Source organism: Dendrobates tinctorius, unplaced genomic scaffold (genome assembly GCF_039654945.1).
Source record: "Dendrobates tinctorius isolate UK_male_01 unplaced genomic scaffold, ASM3965494v1 ptg000043l, whole genome shotgun sequence".
Lineage (NCBI taxonomy): Eukaryota > Metazoa > Chordata > Amphibia > Anura > Dendrobatidae > Dendrobates > Dendrobates tinctorius.
In genome coordinates this window covers 1,511,582-1,530,091 of record NW_027361711.1, presented here as the reverse complement: position 1 = coordinate 1,530,091, position 18,510 = coordinate 1,511,582, and the positions used below count along the sequence as shown (strand labels likewise).

Here is an 18,510-nt window from a genome sequence, read left to right as displayed (position 1 = left end):
CCAGAATATTATTAAAATCTCCCACCACCATATGCGGAACCCCCGGAAAATCTCTCAGAATGGCAAGAACTTTATAGATAACTCTACTGCTATATGGTGGAGGTATATATATAGATATCAACACCAGTGGGGTAGAAAAGATTGTACAAGATAAAAGAACAAATTGCCCCTCTGTGTCCACCACCACCCGGTGACACTTAAATTGAGTCCTGGAGTGAATCAATATACTAACCCCCCTAGAGTATTGGGAATGAGTAGAGTGAAAGCCCGCCTGTACCCATCTCTTATCCAGGATTCCCAGCGTCTCCTGCAAACAAACAACCGCCGGCTTCTGGTCCGTTATGAAGGAGAATATGGCCTGTCGTTTTACCGGCGACTTTAACCCCCTGATATTCCAACTAAGTATCTTAAAGTCAGCCATTATCGTACCATAGCATATTGCCTACCATCTCCCCCCCAGCCGTACCATAGCCAATATTGAAATGTACAAGTATGCCAAAGGACATTTTGAACCTAATCCCTCCCCCCTCCCCCCAAAGAACACCCTCCAACAATTCCTTGGGCTGAACCAAGGGTGCAACAAGTAAGGGTGCTGTCGAACCCTTCCACCCCATTCAGCAGGCGCTTCAGTTCCTTTTCACTACCCACATTTGACAGGATATAACCCCACAGCACTTTGCATTTTTCCTTATCCGTATTCAGACCAAGGCCCCATAAGGACCACAAATTCTTAAAAAACAGCATATAACAGAGTAATATAAGAATAAACAAAAATATAACTTCTTAGGCAGTCCATTGCCTCAGGACCGCAGACTTCAACCGCAAGGCTCCATAATAACTGAGCGAGCCAAGATACCATCAGCCACATTCCTGCTCCTTCCCCTCCTTCCTCAACTGTCGCTCGTTAAGGTCCAACCAGTCCACGGCTTCCCTGGGGTCCAGAAAAAAGTGGATTTTATTCCAGGCCTCAACACGCAGTTTAGCCGGGAAAAACATGGAGTACTTGACGCCACAGGCTCTCAGACGCTTCTTGATGTCTGTGAACTTCGCTCTCATCTTCTGAACTTCCGGCGAAAAGTCCGGGTAAAAGGAGACTCTGGATCCTTCTATTGTAAGGTCAGGGTGTTCTCTTGAGTATCTAAGGATAACGTCTCTATCTCTATAATGGAGGATTTTAGCCAGCACAGGTCTTGGTGGATGACCAGGGAGGGGGGGCCTAGTCGGGACTCTGTGTGCTCTTTCCACTGCATATAGGTGTGTTAGATTGTCCTCACCTACTTTTTCCTTAAGCCATGTTTCAATGAAGGCAGTAGGATTCTTTCCCTCACAGCGCTCTGGCATGCCCACAATACGAACATTATTCCTTCTGGATCTATTTTCAAGGTCGTCAGTTTTAGCCCAGACAGCTGCCATGTCCTTCTTGAGCTCTGTACAATGCTGTCCTGAGTCAGAGGCCGAATTCTCCACAGCACCCATACGTTTTTCCAGCTGGCTTGTTCTGTCTCTAACACTGTGCAGTTCATGTCGCACAGTCTGCATGGACTCCTGCAGAAAGCCCAGTTGTGTCAGGACATGTGAGATCGCAGTCCCACAGTGCACCACTGCCAGCATTACATCTTTGTTGGTGGGCTCGTCTGGAACTTGTAGTTGCAAGGCTGTGAGGTGCTGTTTATTTCTTTCCACCAGATCACTCCAGCTAGGCTCAGCTCCCTTCCCCCCCCCCCTGCACTCTGGCATGGGCAGCCTCCTCCTCCTCCCCCATTCCCGGGCTCATGTCCTCTGCCACAGTCTCCTGGTCCATATCAGAGTCCTGGAGAGACTCCTGCTCTGCCTCGGCCGTGCGGGCAAAGCGCTGCAGCCTGGCCGCCACTGCCCTGTTCCTAGCCGCGCTGTCTTCTGCGGCCTCCTCTAAGGCGCGCGCTGCGGCGGCGGCGCCATCTTGGCTCCCTGCTCCGGCCTCTCCTGCCACCCTTCTCTGACCTCTTTTCCCTATATCCTGGGGTGAAGCAGCGATCTCCGGTGCCCCGCGGTGTCTACCGTCTCCGGTGCAGCCTCCAGGGGTTATACTAGCCGTGCTGTGGGGACGGAACGGCTGAATTAAGCAGGTATATGCGGGAGCTCAGCGGGCACACGTCTTCCTCACATGCCGCTCAGGCCACGCCCCCCGTGGAACAGCTCTTTAACACAATAATGGTTCTTTTGAAGACCAGATATTCTCGGCAGGGTAAGCATGCTTTGTCTTGCATGAAATCAGTGGGCTGTCAATGGATTTATTACATTTGGGCCTTCCTGATGGAGGAGTTTTTTTAACCCTTTACCAACATCGGGCATAATAATATGCTGATATCGGACACCCTCCCTTTTCCAGCATGTCTGTTTTGAACAACTGACACAGGGGCAGACCTACCGCCCGAGCAGACCGTGCATTGCACGGGGGCCCCGGGGGAGAGGGGGCCCCTTCAGCCTCCAGCACCGCATGGCTAATTATGTCAAAATTCAAATTAGCCACGTGTAGTGCAATGAGAAGAGCAGCGCTGCGGGACGCAAAGGGGCCCCTGTGAGGGGGGGGCCGCCTGCCCCCAGCGCCGACTCCAACCCCCCCTCCGCCCGCTCCCCGCATTGAAGGAGGAGGCAATGATGGAGCCTGGAGGAGAGAGCGTCAGCTGACGCTCCCTCTCCCATCATTCCCCGCTCTGCCTCTGACACAGCGGGTGCGCGATGACGTCATCGCGCTCACTGTGTACCAGGCAGGCAGTGCAGGAGGGGAGACGGGAGTCGGGAGCAACGCAGGCACGAGGAGAAGGTGAGGAGTGTGTTGTGTTTTTAAATCAGTGTGAGTACTGGACTGTGGGGCCATGCTGGGGGGGGGGGGGGCTGCTATGTACCATGCTGGGCTGCATCATACCTTGCTGGGGGGGCTATATACCATGCTGGGCTGTATTATACCATGCTGGGGGGGCTATATACCATGCTGGGCTGTATTATACCATGCTGGGGGGCTATATACCATGCTGGGCTGTATCATGCCATGCTGGGGGGGCTATATACCATGCTGGGCTGTATCATGCCATGCTGGGGGGCTATATACCCTGCTGGGCTGTATCATGCCATGCTGGGGGGGGGGCTATATACCATGGTGGGCTGTATTATACCATGCTTGGGGGGGCTATATACCATGCTGAGCTGTATTATACCATGCTGGGGGGGGCTATATACCATGCTGGGCTATATCATACCATTTCTGCAAAAAACTGTGGGATTGCCCTTTTTTGCAGTTTCACTGCACTTGGAATTTTTTTTCCCGTTTTCCAGTACATGATATGTTAAAACCAATGGTATCGTTAAGAAGTTCAACCTGTCCCGCAAAAAACAAGCCCACACCAGCCATATTGACCAAAAATAAAAAAGTTATGGCTCTGGGACGGAGGGGAGCGCAAAACGAAAACTCAAAAGCGAAAATCCCTCCAGTCATGAAGGGGTAAATGTGTCTTGCTGCTCATTATTACTGCTATATGAAGGCCTTGGTTTTTAAAATGTTAGGATCCATGGTATACTTGGAATACCTACTGACTAACATTGCAATATTTTTTTAGTTGCTATGTATTTTCCTCTTTGTAGGCTGGAGATGTTGACTTTTCCGACTACATGATCTTGAAGAAACATGACCTGTGGCCCGGAAGTGTGTACAGATTTAGAGTGGCTGCAATAAATGGACATGGTATCGGTCCTTTCAGTAAAATCACTCAGTTTAAGACTTGTATCCCTGGATTTCCTGGGGCTCCTTCATCAGTAAAAGTCACAAAGGTAAAAAGGAAAATTGTTTTGTAGATGAGGTTTTTTTTTTTTTTTTTTTAAGCTAGATTAGTGACGTTTGTCAGGAGTACTCCCCAATGTATAGCTCTACAGAAGGCTCCATAAGCATATGTTAGACATTGACAAAAAAACACTTTCATAGTATATTTCTATGTTTATAGAAAACTGCAGAGAGCCACTTTCCTGTATGGGCAAAAATCAAAACAAAAACGTGTCAAAAGAGCATGAGCTTCTGACAGCAGCCAAGGGTTCCTACTTCTTAGCCTCATAACCTGCCTATAAAGAAAACCTGTAACCTGGCCAAAAGTGGTCCATTTTCTTTATAGCTTCATTGGGGGGAACCGGTAACCATGGCTGTATGCTGCTGTGGCTAGGAGGCTGACACTAGGCAAAAAAAAAGTATTGACTCATACACCCATACACTGACTACATTGACTCCATACACCCACCGACTGGCACAAAGCTCGTCAGTTTTAGTTTCAATCAATCAATCAAATTTATTATCGCCAAGTACATATTACATATATACAAGGAATTCTTTGTGGCAAAGAGGCAACATAATATATAACAACAGATACAACAAGTAACATCTAACAAGACAGATACAGTATATAGTCTACACATGACGATTTAATTGTTGAACAGAGAGTGGATAGAAGCTGTTCATATGGCGGTTGGTGCTGCATTTGGGGACTCTGAAGCGACGTCCTGAAGGGAGTAGTTGGAATGAGGAGTGTCCTGGGTGAGAGGGATCGGATGAAATTTTCAATGCGTGGGATCGAATACTCTTATCATAAAGATCCTGGATTTTAGGCAGGGGGGAGCCTATAATTCTCTCTGCTGTTCTGAAAGTCCTTTGTAAGCGGAGTTTGTCATGCGCAGTGGCTCCCCCATACCAGACTATCAGAGAGGAACAAATCACAGATCTGATGACAGCATTAAAGAATAAGATCAGCAGATTCTTAGAAAAACCATATCTTTTCAGCTGACGCAGGAAGAACATCCTCTGTTGTGCTTTTCTTATAACAGCATCCACGTTTTTCCCCCATTTAAGATCATGAGAGATGATAACACCAAGGAATTTGGTCTCTGTGACCCTAAGAACCACTTCGTCATGGATGTAGATTGGAAGTATCTCATGTTGATCTTTCCTAAAATCCACAACCATCTCAGCAGTTTTTTTAGTGTTGAGTACAAGATTATTGGCTTTACACCAGTCACATATTCTTTCCACCTCACTCCGATACAAGTCTTCAGCATTTCCCCTGATGAGACCAATCAGTGTCATATCATCGGCAAATTTCAAGATTTTTACTGAGTCTGCTGAAGAGATGCAATCATTCGTATAGAGAGAAAACAGTAACGGGGACAAAACACACCCCTGAGGTGCCCCGATGTTTGTGACCAAGGTGTCCGAAGTGAATGGTCCAACTTTTACACTCTGTATCCTGGCTGTCAGGAAGTTATAAATCCACAAGCATAAGTTGAGAGGGACTCCAAGAGCTACCATTTTCTTATGAAGTAAATTCGGATCAATGGTATTGAACGCTGAGCTAAAGTCCATGAAAAGAATCCGGACATATGAGTGCCGTTCATCTGTATGATCCAAAATGTACTTCAGTGCCAGATTGACAGTGTCGTTTGCCGAACGATTCTCCTTATAGCCAAACTGAAGCGGGTCCCATAGCTTCTGCGTGAATTTTATCAGGTGGGACATCATAATTCTTTCGAAGACTTTCATAGCTACAGATGTGAGTGCTACTGGTCTATAGTCGTTCAACTCAGAGGATCCCACTTTCTTGGGGACAGGGATAATTGTGGAATTTTTCCAACACTGAGGTACAACGCACTCTTTCAGTGACACATTGTATATATTTGTCAGTATAGGGGCAAGCTGGGTAGCACATACTTTCAGACACATTGGAGATACACCATCAGGGCCAGGTGCCTTTTTGACCTTAAGTCCCTTCAGGATGCGTATCACCTCTGCCTCGGAGATCACTACTTGGGTGTTGCACAATGAATGATCTTTATATGAACAGACTGAGGAGCTTAGAGATGAATAGCCACTGTGTGTAGAGCTTGCCTCAAATCTGCAGTAGAATTCATTTAACTCTGCTGCCAGACTTCTGCTGGGGTTCACTATAGTGGGGTGGCTTTTATAATTGGTGACCTCTCTTAATCCTCTCCATGCAGATCTAGTATCTTTTGATGAGAACCTTTCCTCCAGAATCTTTGCATACTCGTGTTTGGCTAACTTGATCTCTTTAGATAGCGAGTTCCTAAGTTTCTTGAATTCAGTAATATCGCCTGCTTTATAAGCCTCCTCTTTTCTCTTACGGATCAACCTGACTTTATTTGTAAACCACGGCTTGTTGTTTCCCCGAAAGTGGACAGATTTGGATGGAATAAACGTGTCTTCACAAAAACGGATATATGAGCACACTGCATCAACCCATTCATCCAGACCCGAGCATGTTTCCTGGAATACCTCCCAGTCCGTGCATTCAAAGCATGCTTGCAGTTGCAATTTTGCCTCCTCAGACCATGTCTTTGTATAAACTGTAGGTTTGGATGTTTTCAACCTTTGCCTGTAGGCTGGAATTAAATGAATTAGACAATGATCTGAAAAGCCCACTGCTGCTCTCCTCACTGCCCTGTAGGCCCCTTTTAAGACAGTATAGCAGTGATCAAGCGTATTGTTCTCTCTCGTGAAGCAGTTTATATGTTGAGTAAATTTAGGGAGATCCAGGTTGAGTTTTCCTTTGTTAAAGTCCCCCATTACGATCACAAATGCTTCAGGAGATCCTTTCTCCCATTCTGATATTTTGCAAGCTAATTCACCAATAGCAGCTTTAACAGATGCTTGAGGGGGAATATATACTGCAACCAGAACCATAGATGAAAACTCTCTTGGAGCGTAAAATGGTCTACAATTGAGTGCAAGGTACTCTAGATCTGGAGAGCAACCTTTTCCCAGTATGTTAACATCACAGCACCAGCTAGTGTTGATGTAGAGACATACCCCACCCCCCCTTTGTTTACCTGAAGCTACACAATCACGGTCAGCTCTGTAGATAACAAAACCAGTTAGATCCAGACTACAATCAGGGATGGTGTCATTCAACCAGGTCTCAGTAAAACAAAGATTAGTGTCAGTAGGAGGCAGACCTGGATCTGATCCCAGATTCATATATTATTATTATTTTTATTTTATTTTTTTTTTTTTTTCAGGTCACCCTGGTGTGTGTGTGTGTGTGTGTGTGTGTGTGTGTGTGTGTGTGTGTGTGTTATTAATTTTTCTTTTCTCATCAGATTTTCAGGGTAACAGGATGTATTTTCTCTGTTTACCCACACACGAGCGACTGAGAAGAGTGTGGTGTCAGCCACATCGTCTACTCTCTGGTCAGCTAGGCAGGACCCTATCCCCTGTTACTTCACAGTGCTTCAAGGTAATTCGAGGTGGCCGGTCCTTGCTTGTTCCCATTCCCCTCCTCAGCACAGACTGGGAGGAAGACTGTGGTCACTTTGCGGTGACCTTTCCCCTTTTTTAGGGGTCAACAGTCTTCTGGCATAGGAAAGGAGGATGCTATTTGTTTCCAGTGAACAATCTCGGGGGTGGCTCTGGATGTCGTCCTTGAACATGAGAATGAGGAGTCGGGGAATCATGAGGTATTGTCTCTCTTCTCCACAATCCCTACTGTGGGGGGAGCATCGGTTGAGCCTACTACATGCTGTTCCCGATGCATTGCAACAGGGCACTATGAAACATAGTAATTTAGCCCCCGACTTGTCCTATGGCCTTCACCTTTGGATATGCGTCCTCCCCTAGCGCATCATCCACTCACCGTGTGTCTATTTGCTTGCGCTCTTTTCCTCCTACGAGAACGGTTGTATATCTTGCTTCTCCCTCCAGTGCGCGCCTCTCAATGTGGAGAGCCTTCTTCCACACGCTTTGTTTGGCCTATTCCAGCACTACTTCATGCTGGAGCGCCACACCCCTATCAGGTGGGTTTGCCAATCAACGTGCGTGAGTTTTTTTCCACCATCCTATTGAAACACCCAGCTCATACAGTGAGTTTTCACAACTCTCCTGGTCTGTACCTGCCCTTCCTCTCTCGCACAACGACTCAGTGTCAGCAGCATTGATCCAGGTGCAGCTGCAAATTGTGCATGAAGCACCTGCCCCGACAGATTGGCACTGACAAGGCTCTCCTCATTCAGAAACGGGTAGTCTCTGTCCAGATTGTATTTCTCTTTTCTTTTTTCTTGGCTAAATCCAACTCAGCAGTATTCCTCTTCCTCCTTTACATATGCCCAAACCCAGAAAGCCTCAATCTTGTCCCTCTACCACTATCATTCACAATGCGTGCGTCCTCTGCAAAAAGAAGTGGCCCAAAGGCCAGACCTCCAGCCTTTTGCAAACCTTGAAGCCCTTCCACCATGCACAAGAGCCCACTGCCTGGGATGAAATCACACCCCCTTACCTGGAGTGGGCTGTTTCTATTTCTCAATCAGTATCTGACGTAACAAAGGCATCTTAGTTCCTGGTACTGGTCTTAGAACGCTTACCTAACCGGTCTGCCGCCACCAGTGCTCTGAACGTTTCTCAGGACGATTCGCAGTCACCTCAACACCTCTCTCAGAAGGGCAGATCAAGGAATAGATCCAAGAAGTGGGCTCAATCTAGCTCCTCATGCAGTGTTTCATCCCTATTACTTCCTCCAGGATTCCCTCGGTATCCCATGACTCCTCCCCTGAGGTGGCCCTGGGGCTGAAACCAAGTCAGATTCTTAGCCCAACACAGATCAGACTTCCCAGCTACAGGACATGATCGACAGCCTCTTATCAGCCGTTAACGAGACTCCAAATATTACGGAGTACGGGTGTCTTCCCCCAGACAACTGTTTCTTTCAAGAGCGTGAAACTTCCTTCCCGGATGTTCTCCAATCACAGAGTTTGAAGGAATTTTTACAAAACATTGGAAACATCCGGAAATGCGCTTCACTGGTAGAAAACAATTGAATATTCTATATCCCTTTAGTCCGGACCTCATTAACAAGTGGACAGAATCGACGGCCGTCGATCTACCGGTCTTCTGCCTGTCTGCCAAAACTGTCCAATGGTTCCTCTCTCAAAGACTCCATTGACAGGCAGATCGAATAACTAGTCAAGTCAGCCTTTGAGGCTGCTGACATATCCCTCTATCTCTCCTTCACTTCCACGTGGGTAGCCAAGTCTGTTTTCACTTGGGCAAAATTCCTCTGGCAGGGCATCTTATCAGCCACGCCCCCAGACGAGCTGACTGACCTTGCTGCCAGCTGTTCAGCCCATGTCAATAGCAATATCATTGTCATAATTCTCTGGCTTAAAGCCTGGAACACGTACCCAGCTTCTAAGAAGTCCCTTACCAGTCTCCCCTTCAGGGTTCAAGACTCTTTGGGTCTATGCTGGATAAGATCATTTCGGACTCTACCGGCGGTAAGAGCACCTCCCTTCCCCAACCTAACCCTTCTCCTCTTTTGGGACCTCCTCCCAACAAGATCTTTCTTCCACCCAGCGGGAGAGAAGGAAACTGTCATTCAAGCCCTCTCCTAACTGGCGCACAAGGGATCATGATTCAAAACCCTAAATCCTTCTCTAATAGATTCTCTTTTGCATGACGAGTCACCCCCACCTTGTCGTCTTCTCTTCCAGTTATGCGTGGCTATCCTTGGTCGATGATGTCTGCGTCAGAGAGATCGTGACTTCAGGCTACAAGATATATTTCTCCCTCCCATCTCAGGTGCCAGGTTTCTTTCAAACCGTCTCTTCTTTACTCTGGACAGGAATCATCGTACCTATTTCTTCTCAAGAACTTTTTTTTTTTTTTTTTTTTTTTTCAGGTTTTTAATTCCGACCTTTAGGCTGTTCCGAAGATGGATGGTTCTCTCCGTCCAATTCTGAGCCTCAATCATCTAAACCGCCTAGTCCGGCTCTGTCACTTCAGGATGGAATCTCTTTGCTCGGTATTTGCCTCTATGGAACCCGGGGAGTTTCTCTGCTTGGTGGACATTCAAGCTGCTTACCTTCACATTCCGATCTGTGTCCTGCATCAGAAATTTCTTATTCGCGATTCAGGGGGAACATTATCAGTTCACTGCTCTCCCTTTTGGCCTAGCCTTTGCCCCCCAGCGTGTTTACGAAGGTGGTGGCAACATTCATAGCCATTCTTCAATCTAAGGAGATAGTAATTATCCCCTATCTTGGCGATCCCTTCATCAAACGTCCGTCCTTCTGAGACTATTGCCAGAGTCTTCTGACCACCTTGGACACCCTTGCCCGTCTCGGTAGGATTGTTAACATGGCAAAATCTTCCCTGATTCCAGGTCAACGGAATCAAGGGAAGATGTCGTTCAATGGATGTTCAATATCTATCGCGCCTAGGTCCTCCTTCCACAGTAAAAGATCTCTGCTCTCCATCATTCATTCTCTGAGGCGCCCATTCTTCATATTCTCTTCGGCTATGCATGAGTGTACTGGAAAAGATTGCCACCATGGAAGCAATGTCTTTTGTCCAGTTCCATACCCGCCACCTTCAGCTGATTCAGCTTGACAGCTTGGGTCAAAAGTATCTTCCCTGGACCGTCCCATCCTACTGCCCCCCTGAGTGAAACAGTCCTTGACATGGTGGATTCTGTCCCCCTCCATTCCTTCCTCTCCACTGGTAAGTCTTCACGATCAACGCCAGTCTCCTCTGATGGGGAGTGGTCTTCCTTCATCACACAGTCCAGTGCTGCTCGAATTCTTGGGAAATCTCCCTTCCCATCAATCAACTGGAAATAAGGGCAATCTACCTCTCTCTTCTCCACTGGCAGGATCTCCTAGCAGGACATCCAGTTCACATTCAATCAGACAACGCCACGCCTGTGGCATATATAAACCACCAGTGCGGAATACGCAGCAAGTCTGTTATGACAGATGTCTCAAGTGCACATTGCGGGGCTGGACATTGGGTCGCTGACTTCCTAAGTCTTCAGGGTATCTCCTCGAGCGAGTGGTCCCTCACCCCCCTATGTGTTCAATCAGATCTGTCAGAGTGGTGGCACCACCGACGTCGATCTAATGGCATTCGGAGAAATCACAAGGTGCCTCTTCGTAGCCAAGTCTCTTGACCCCCTGGTGGTCGGTTACAATGCCCTGGTCATTCTGTGGTCTCATTTTCAGCTTACTTACCTCTTTCCACCTCTCCCACTGATACCGAAAGTTGACAAGATCAAGGCAGAGGTAGTCTCAGTAATCCTGGTGGCTCCAGACTGGCCCAGAAGATCCTGGTACGGAGTGTTAGTAAATCTGCTCTCAGACATTCCCGGGAAACTGCCAGACCTTGTTGTCTGAATTTAATGGCATGGCTGTTGAAACCGCCGTTCTGAGGGAAGCATGTTTTTCATCCCAGGTCATACAGGCCATGGTCAACGCAAGAAAGCCCTCATCCTCATGCATTTATCATCTGATTTGGAAGGCTTATTTTCGTTGATATGAAGAAAACCACTCTGCGCGTATGTCTTTTTCTCTTCCATCCGGTCTTGCAAATGGTTCGTCCTGATTTGTGCAAATTTCTCTGTTCCATCCTTAGGATGTCCCATGGTTACCTGTGTCCCACAGTGCAACAATTAAGAAAGTAGGATTTTTGGTGCTCGCCATAAAATCTTTCTTAGAGCCTTCATTGGGGGACACAGCACCCCCTCCCTTGTTTTTGCCTATGTTCGGCATATGTATAGTTAGTTATTTATTGTTGGTTCTCCTACTGATTTTTCACTGGCCAGCTTTGTGCCAGTCGATGGGTGTATACTGCTGGGTAGGAGCTAATTAATTTTTTGCCTAGTGTCAGCATCCTAGCAACAGTAGCATACACTCATGGTTACCTATGTCACCCAATCAAGGCTCCAAGAAAGATTTTACAGTGAGTACCAAAAATTCTTGTAATCTTGCTTTACTCCCGCTGCTCCCTCAAGTGTGTGTGTGTGTGTGTGTGTGTGTGTATACATATATATATATATAGTGGGGAAAAAAAGTATTTAGTCAGTCAGCAATAGTGCAAGTTCCACCACTTAAAAAGATGAGAGGCGTCTGTAATTTACATCATGGGTAGACCTCAACTATGGGAGACAAACTGAGAAAAAAAAATCCAGAAAATCACATTGTCTGTTTTTTTTCATTTTATTTGCATATTATGGTGGAAAATAAGTATTTGGTCAGAAACAAAATTTCATCTCAATACTTTGATATATCCTTTGTTGGCAATGACAGAGGTCAAACATTTTCTGTAAGTCTTCACAAGGTTGCCACACACTGTTGTTGGTATGTTGGCCCATTCCTCCATGCAGATCTCCTCTAGAGCAGTGATGTTTTTGGCTTTTTGCTTGGCAACACGGACTTTCACCTCCCTCCAAAGGTTTTCTATAGGGTTGAGATCTGGAGACTGGCTAGGCCACTCCAGGACCTTGAAATGCTTCTTACGAAGCCACTCCTTCGTTGCCCTGGCGGTGTGCTTTGGATCATTGTCATGTTGAAAGACCCAGCCACGTTTCATCATCAATGCCCTTGCTGATGGATGGAGGTTTGCACTCAAAATCTCACGATACATGGCCCCATTCATTCTTTCATGTACCCGGATCAGTCGTCCTGGCCCCTTTGCAGAGAAACAGCCCCAAAGCATGATGTTTCCACCACCATGCTTTACAGTAGGTATGGTGTTTGATGGATGCAACTCAGTATTCTTTTTCCTCCAAACACGACAAGTTGTGTTTCTACCAAACAGTTCCAGTTTGGTTTCATCAGACCATAGGACATTCTCCCAAAACTCCTCTGGATCATCCAAATGCTCTCTAGCAAACTTCAGACGGGCCCGGACATGTACAGGCTTAAGCAGTGGGACACGTCTGGCACTGCAGGATCTGAGTCCATGGTGGCGTAGTGTGTTACTTATGGTAGGCCTTGTTACATTGGTCCCAGCTCTCTGCAGTTCATTCACTAGGTCCCCCCGCGTGGTTCTGGGATTTTTGCTCACCGTTCTTGTGATCATTCTGACCCCACGGGGTGGGATTTTGCGTGGAGCACCAGATCGAGGGAGATTATCAGTGGTCTTGTATGTCTTCCATTTTCTAATTATTGCTCCCACAGTTGATTTCTTCACTCCAAGCTGGTTGGCTGTTGCAGATTCAGTCTTCCCAGCCTGGTGCAGGGCTACAATTTTGTTTCTGGTGTCCTTTGACAGCTCTTTGGTCTTCACCATAGTGGAGTTTGGAGTCAGACTGTTTGAGGGTGTGCACAGGTGTCTTTTTATACTGATAACTTTAAACAGGTGCCATTACTACAGGTAATGAGTGGAGGAAAGAGGAGACTCTTAAAGAAGAAGTTACAGGTCTGTGAGAGCCAGAAATCTTGATTGCTTGTTTCTGACCAAATACTTATTTTCCACCATAATATGCAAATAAAATGAAAAAAAAACAGACAATGTGATTTTCTGGATTTTTTTTTTTCTCAGTTTGTCTCCCATAGTTGAGGTCTACCTATGATGTAAATTACAGACGCCTCTCATCTTTTTAAGTGGTGGAACTTGCACTATTGCTGACTGACTAAATACTTTTTTTCCCATATATATATATATATATATATATATATATATATATATATATATATATATATATATATATATATATATATATATATATATATATATATATATATTTATTATGTATTACATTTTTATATATTTGCTGAACTCTGCCATACTGATCATGAGTTTATAGGCCTTTTTATTTAAAGTTAATTTGTATGGTCTTTAACAAAGAGGTAGTGCTCACATGATAATAATGCAAAGCTGTGGCCTTGCTAAACCACTGTCTACTTTTAGATTTAACTAGAAATATTGCCCCGATGAAAATAAAAATTCTGCATCAATGCAGGGAGGATATGACTGATATAGATCATGTCTGCGGTTCTTGCTTCAATACCCACGGACTCTTGTCAATGTATGGATAAACTGATACAACAAATTAAAGTGGTATTTTCAAGTTTTTTAAATTGCTTTAATTAGTTAAAAAGGCAAGTCAGTTGCAAACTTGCTTATTGTTATGTGGCCTATCTGCTTTCATTCTTCTAGTGTAACAGTTTTTATCTTTTATAGCATACAGCTGGCTTCCATGGAGCTTGGCCTCTAGACTTTGGTCAGTGTGTGCAGTGCTTGCTTGCCAGGAGAGTGGTTAAAGGGAACCTGTCAGCAGTTTTGGCCACTGCCTTATCTACAGCATTCTATGAGGGCAGAGTAAAGTACTGCAGTGTGCAGGCGCTGGGAAAGCTCAGAGAGGCCTTTTCCAAATTTACTTGGGGGTGGGATTCATAACTCATTTTGAAAATGGCGCCGTCTGCGTAATAGCAGCTATCTGTTTGTATAGAGATCCTATAGCTGCTGTTGCGCAGGCGCCAGCGGCGCCATCTTGCTGGAGATTAAAAAAAAGTCTTCCACCAAGATGGTGCCGCCTGCACATGCGCAACAGCAGATGTCGGCGATCTCCGTGATCTGCTATTGCGCAGGCGCTTGTGGCGCCATCTTGGAGGAGGACTTTTTTTTTTTTTCTCCAGCAAGATGGCAGCGCCTGTGCGCTATTTTCAAAATGATTTTTTTTTTTTTTTTTCTTCCTCGCTGAAGTAAATCTGCAAAAGGGATTAAGTGCACAGTAACCATGCAATTATGCTGGTCGGCGCCAGCCTGCAGAATTTTTTTTTTAAAATTCAGTATGTGATGGTATTTATTATGCAAACTAAGGGGCAGGTCAGTGAGGGATCGCGCATAGAGGGGGCTCCCTGCATGCTTCCCTAAGACACTCGGAGCAATAAGATGAGCTTGCGTTGCTCCGAGGGCCTCCTCCCTGCAGGCTCCTGGATCCAATATGGCCACGGGGTCCTGCAGGGAGGCGGCTTTCAGTGAGAGCAGGCACTGAGAAAGCCTCTGCAGTGCATGTCAGATCGCTGATCTGACACCGTGCACGGCAAAGTATCAGATCAGCTCTCTGACATGTTATAGTAATGTCTCACACTGGGACAATATAATAATGTAAAAAAAAAGTGTAAAAAATTTTTAAAAATTCCCAAATAAATTTTTTTTCCCTAATTATTTTTTTTTTTTAAATAAAAAAAAACAATAAAATTACACATTTAGTATTGCCGCGTACGTAACAACCCGCCCAATAAAACAGTCCCTCTAGTTAACCCCTTTAGTGAACACCTTAAAAAAAAAAAAACAGCAAAAAACAATGCTTTATCATATCGCCGAATAAAAAGTGCAATAACACGCGATCAAAAGACGTACCGTGTATACACTCACTGGCCACTTTATTAGGTACACCATGCTAGTAACGGGTTGGACCCCCTTTTGCCTTCAGAACTGCCTCAATTCTTCGTGGCAGAGATTCAACAAGGTGCTGGAAGCATTCCTCAGAGATTTTGGACCATATTGACATGATGGCATCACACAGTTGGCGCAGATTTGTCGGCTGCACATCCCTGATGCGAATCTCCCGTTCCACCACATCCCAAAGATGCTCTATTGGATTGAGATCTGGTGACTGAGGAGGCCATTTGAGTACAGTGAACTCATTGTCATGTTCAAGAAACCAATCTGAGATGATTCGAGCTTTATGACATGGCGCATTATCCTGCTGAAAGTAGCCATCAGATGCCTGTTCTTAGCTGAGAGGAGTGGTACCCAGTGTGGTCTTCTGCTGCTGTAGCCCATCTGCCTCAAAGTTCGACGCACTGTGCGTTCAGAGATGCTCTTCTGCCTACCTTGGTTGTAACGGGTGGCAATTTGAGTCACTGTTGCCTTTCTATCAGCTCGAACCAGTATGCCCATTCTCCTCTGACCTCTGGCATCAACAAGGCATTTCCGGCCACAGAACTGCCGCTCACTGGATTTTTTTTCTTTTTCGGACCATTCTCTGTAAACCCTAGAGATGGTTGTGCGTGAAAATCCCAGTAGATCAGCAGTTTCTGAAATACTCAGACCAGCCCTTCTGGCACCAACAATCATGCCACGTTCAAAGGCACTCAAATCACCTTTCTTCCCCATACTGATGCTCGGTTTGAACTGCAGGAGATTGTCTTGACCATGTCTACATGCCTAAATGCACTGAGTTGCCGCCATGTGATTGGCTGATTAGAAATTAAGTCTTAACACACAGTTGGACAGGTGTACCTAATAAAGTGGCCAGTGAGTGTATACTCGAGTATAAGCTGCCCCCCCCCCTAATTTTGCCACAAAAAACTGGGAAAACTTACTAACTCGAGTATAAGCCTAGGGTGGAAAATGCTGCAGCTACTGGTAAATTTAAAAAATAAAAATAGATACCAATAAAAGTAAAATTGAGACATCAGGTTAAATGTTTTTGAATATCCATATTGAATCAGGAGCCCCATATAATGCTCCATACAGTTCATGATGGCCCCATAAGATGCTCCACACAAAATACACCCCATATAATGCTGCACAAAGGTTAATAATGGCCCCATAAGATGCTCCCTAGAATAATATGCCCCATATGCTGCTCCATAAAGGTTATGGCCCCATAAGATGCTGCATAGAATAGGCCCCATATGCTGCCCCTATAAGATGCTCCATAGATTGTACCCCTATATGCTGCCCCCATAAGATGCTCCATACATTATGCCCCCATGTGCTGCCGCTACTGCATTTAAAAATAAAAAAAAATGACATACTCACCTCTCCGTCGCTGGGGCCAGGTGCAGCTGCTTGCTGCTGTCTGGCACGTCATCTTTCAGTGACGTTCAGACTGCAGGGGGCACGGCGTGCACAAACCACGTCACCGCGCCCTCTGCTGTCTGAACGTCACTGACAGATGACATGCCAGACAGCAGCAAGCAGCGATGGACCCGGACAGGTGAGTATCACTATACTTACTGGTCCTGGCACGGTCTCTGCAGCTCCCAGCTTCTCCGCGATCTCCCTTCCTGCCTTCAGCCGTCACGTGGTACCGCTCATTACACCTCATGAATATGTGCATATTCATGAGTGTAATGAGCTGTACCATGTGACCGCTGAAGGAAGGAAGGGAGATCGTGGAGAAGCTGGGGGCTGCAGAGACCGTGCCAGGACCGGTAAGGATGACCTGACACCCCCGCCCCCCTCCCCTTCTGACCTCCTGGTGTATATGACTCAAATATAAGCCTAGAGGGGGACGTTCAGCCCACAAAAATGGGCTGAAAATCTCGGCTTATATTTGAGTATATACGGTATATAAATAAACATGGTACCGCTGAAGACGTCCTCTTGTCCCACAAAAAAACGAGCCACCATACAGCGTCATCAGCGAAAAAATAAAAAAGTTATAGCTCGCAGAATAAAGCGATGCGAAAATAATTATTTTTTATATAAAATTGTTTTTATCCTAGAAAACGCCAAAACATAAAAAAATGATGAGGTATCGCTGTAATCGTACTGACCCGAAGAATAAAACCGCTTTATCAATTTTACCACACGCGGAACGGTGTAAACGCCCCCCTCCAAATTCATGAAATGCTGGTTTTTGTTCATTCTGCGTCCCAAAAATCGGAATAAAAAACGATCCAAAAATGTCACGTGCCCGAAAATGGTACCAATAGAAACGCCAACTCGTCCCCCACAAAATAAGACCTTACATGACTCTGTGGGTCAAAATATGGAAAAATTATAGCTCTCAAAACGTGGTGATGCAAAAACTATTTTTACAATAAAAAGTGTCTTTTAGCGTGTGACAGCTGCCAAACATCAAACCCCCCCCTTTATCACCCCCTTAGTTAGGAAAAAATAATAAAATTAAAAAGTGTGTTTCCATTTTCCCCTTAGGGCTAGGGTTTGGGCAAGGGTTTGGGCTGAGATTAGGTTTAGGGGCATGTTGGGGTTAGGGTTGGAGTTAGAATTGGGGGGGGGTTTCCACTGTTTAGGCACATCAGGGGCTATCAAAATGCAACATGGCATCTGATCTCAATTCCAGCCAATTCGGCGTTGAAAAGTCAAACTGTGCTCCTTCCCTTCCAAGCTCTGCCATGCGCCCAAACAGTGTTATACCCCCACATATGGGGTATCGGCCTACTCAGCACAAATTGCACAACAACTTTTAGGGAACAATTCTCTTAGTACTTTTGCTTCCCCCTGACCCCGCACCTTTCATGCATAAATACCTTTTTTATATCGGTTCAGATGTATGTAAACTGCCGCTGGGCGGGGCTTATTTACCTGCTCTCCCCCCCTCCCTGTCTTGCTCTACGCATTTCTTCTTGTGTAGAGCAAGACAGGGAGGGGGAGGAGCAGTTGAATAAGCCCCGCCCATCGGAGGATCGTGGCAGTTTACATACATCTGAACCAATATAAAAAAGGTATTGAAAGGTGTGTGGTCAGGGGGAAGCAAAAGTACTAAGAGAATCCTTATGTGACACACAATTGAATGATATCATTATATGATATCTCAAAAATGGGGTGACAGATTCCCTTTAAGTTCCTCAACAGGATCTATTATATCCTTTCATGATTGTATAAAATGGGTAGGGAGGGATCAGCGGAATTTCCAAGATGTCGAATGGTTGATTTATGAAGCCCCATATATGTGCTCCAAGAATCGTACATCCTTAGGTCTGTCTGTCTGTCTGCCTGGACTGGAGGAT

General features: G+C 45.8%; 1 protein-coding gene across 7 annotated transcripts in view; it reads left to right on the top strand.

Annotated features, from left to right (window-relative positions):
* Positions 1–18,510, top strand: part of HCFC2 (host cell factor C2) — a 128,788-nt gene that overhangs the window by 75,165 nt on the left and 35,113 nt on the right. For 6 of the 7 annotated variants that reach the window (XM_073575139.1, XM_073575140.1, XM_073575142.1 and 3 more), the window contains one exon: positions 3,619–3,804. The exons of the other annotated variant lie outside the window; for it this stretch is intronic. In XM_073575139.1, the coding sequence (XP_073431240.1) occupies positions 3,619–3,804 (186 nt within the window). The remainder of the gene's footprint in view (positions 1–3,618; positions 3,805–18,510) is intronic. 7 annotated transcript variants of the gene reach the window in all.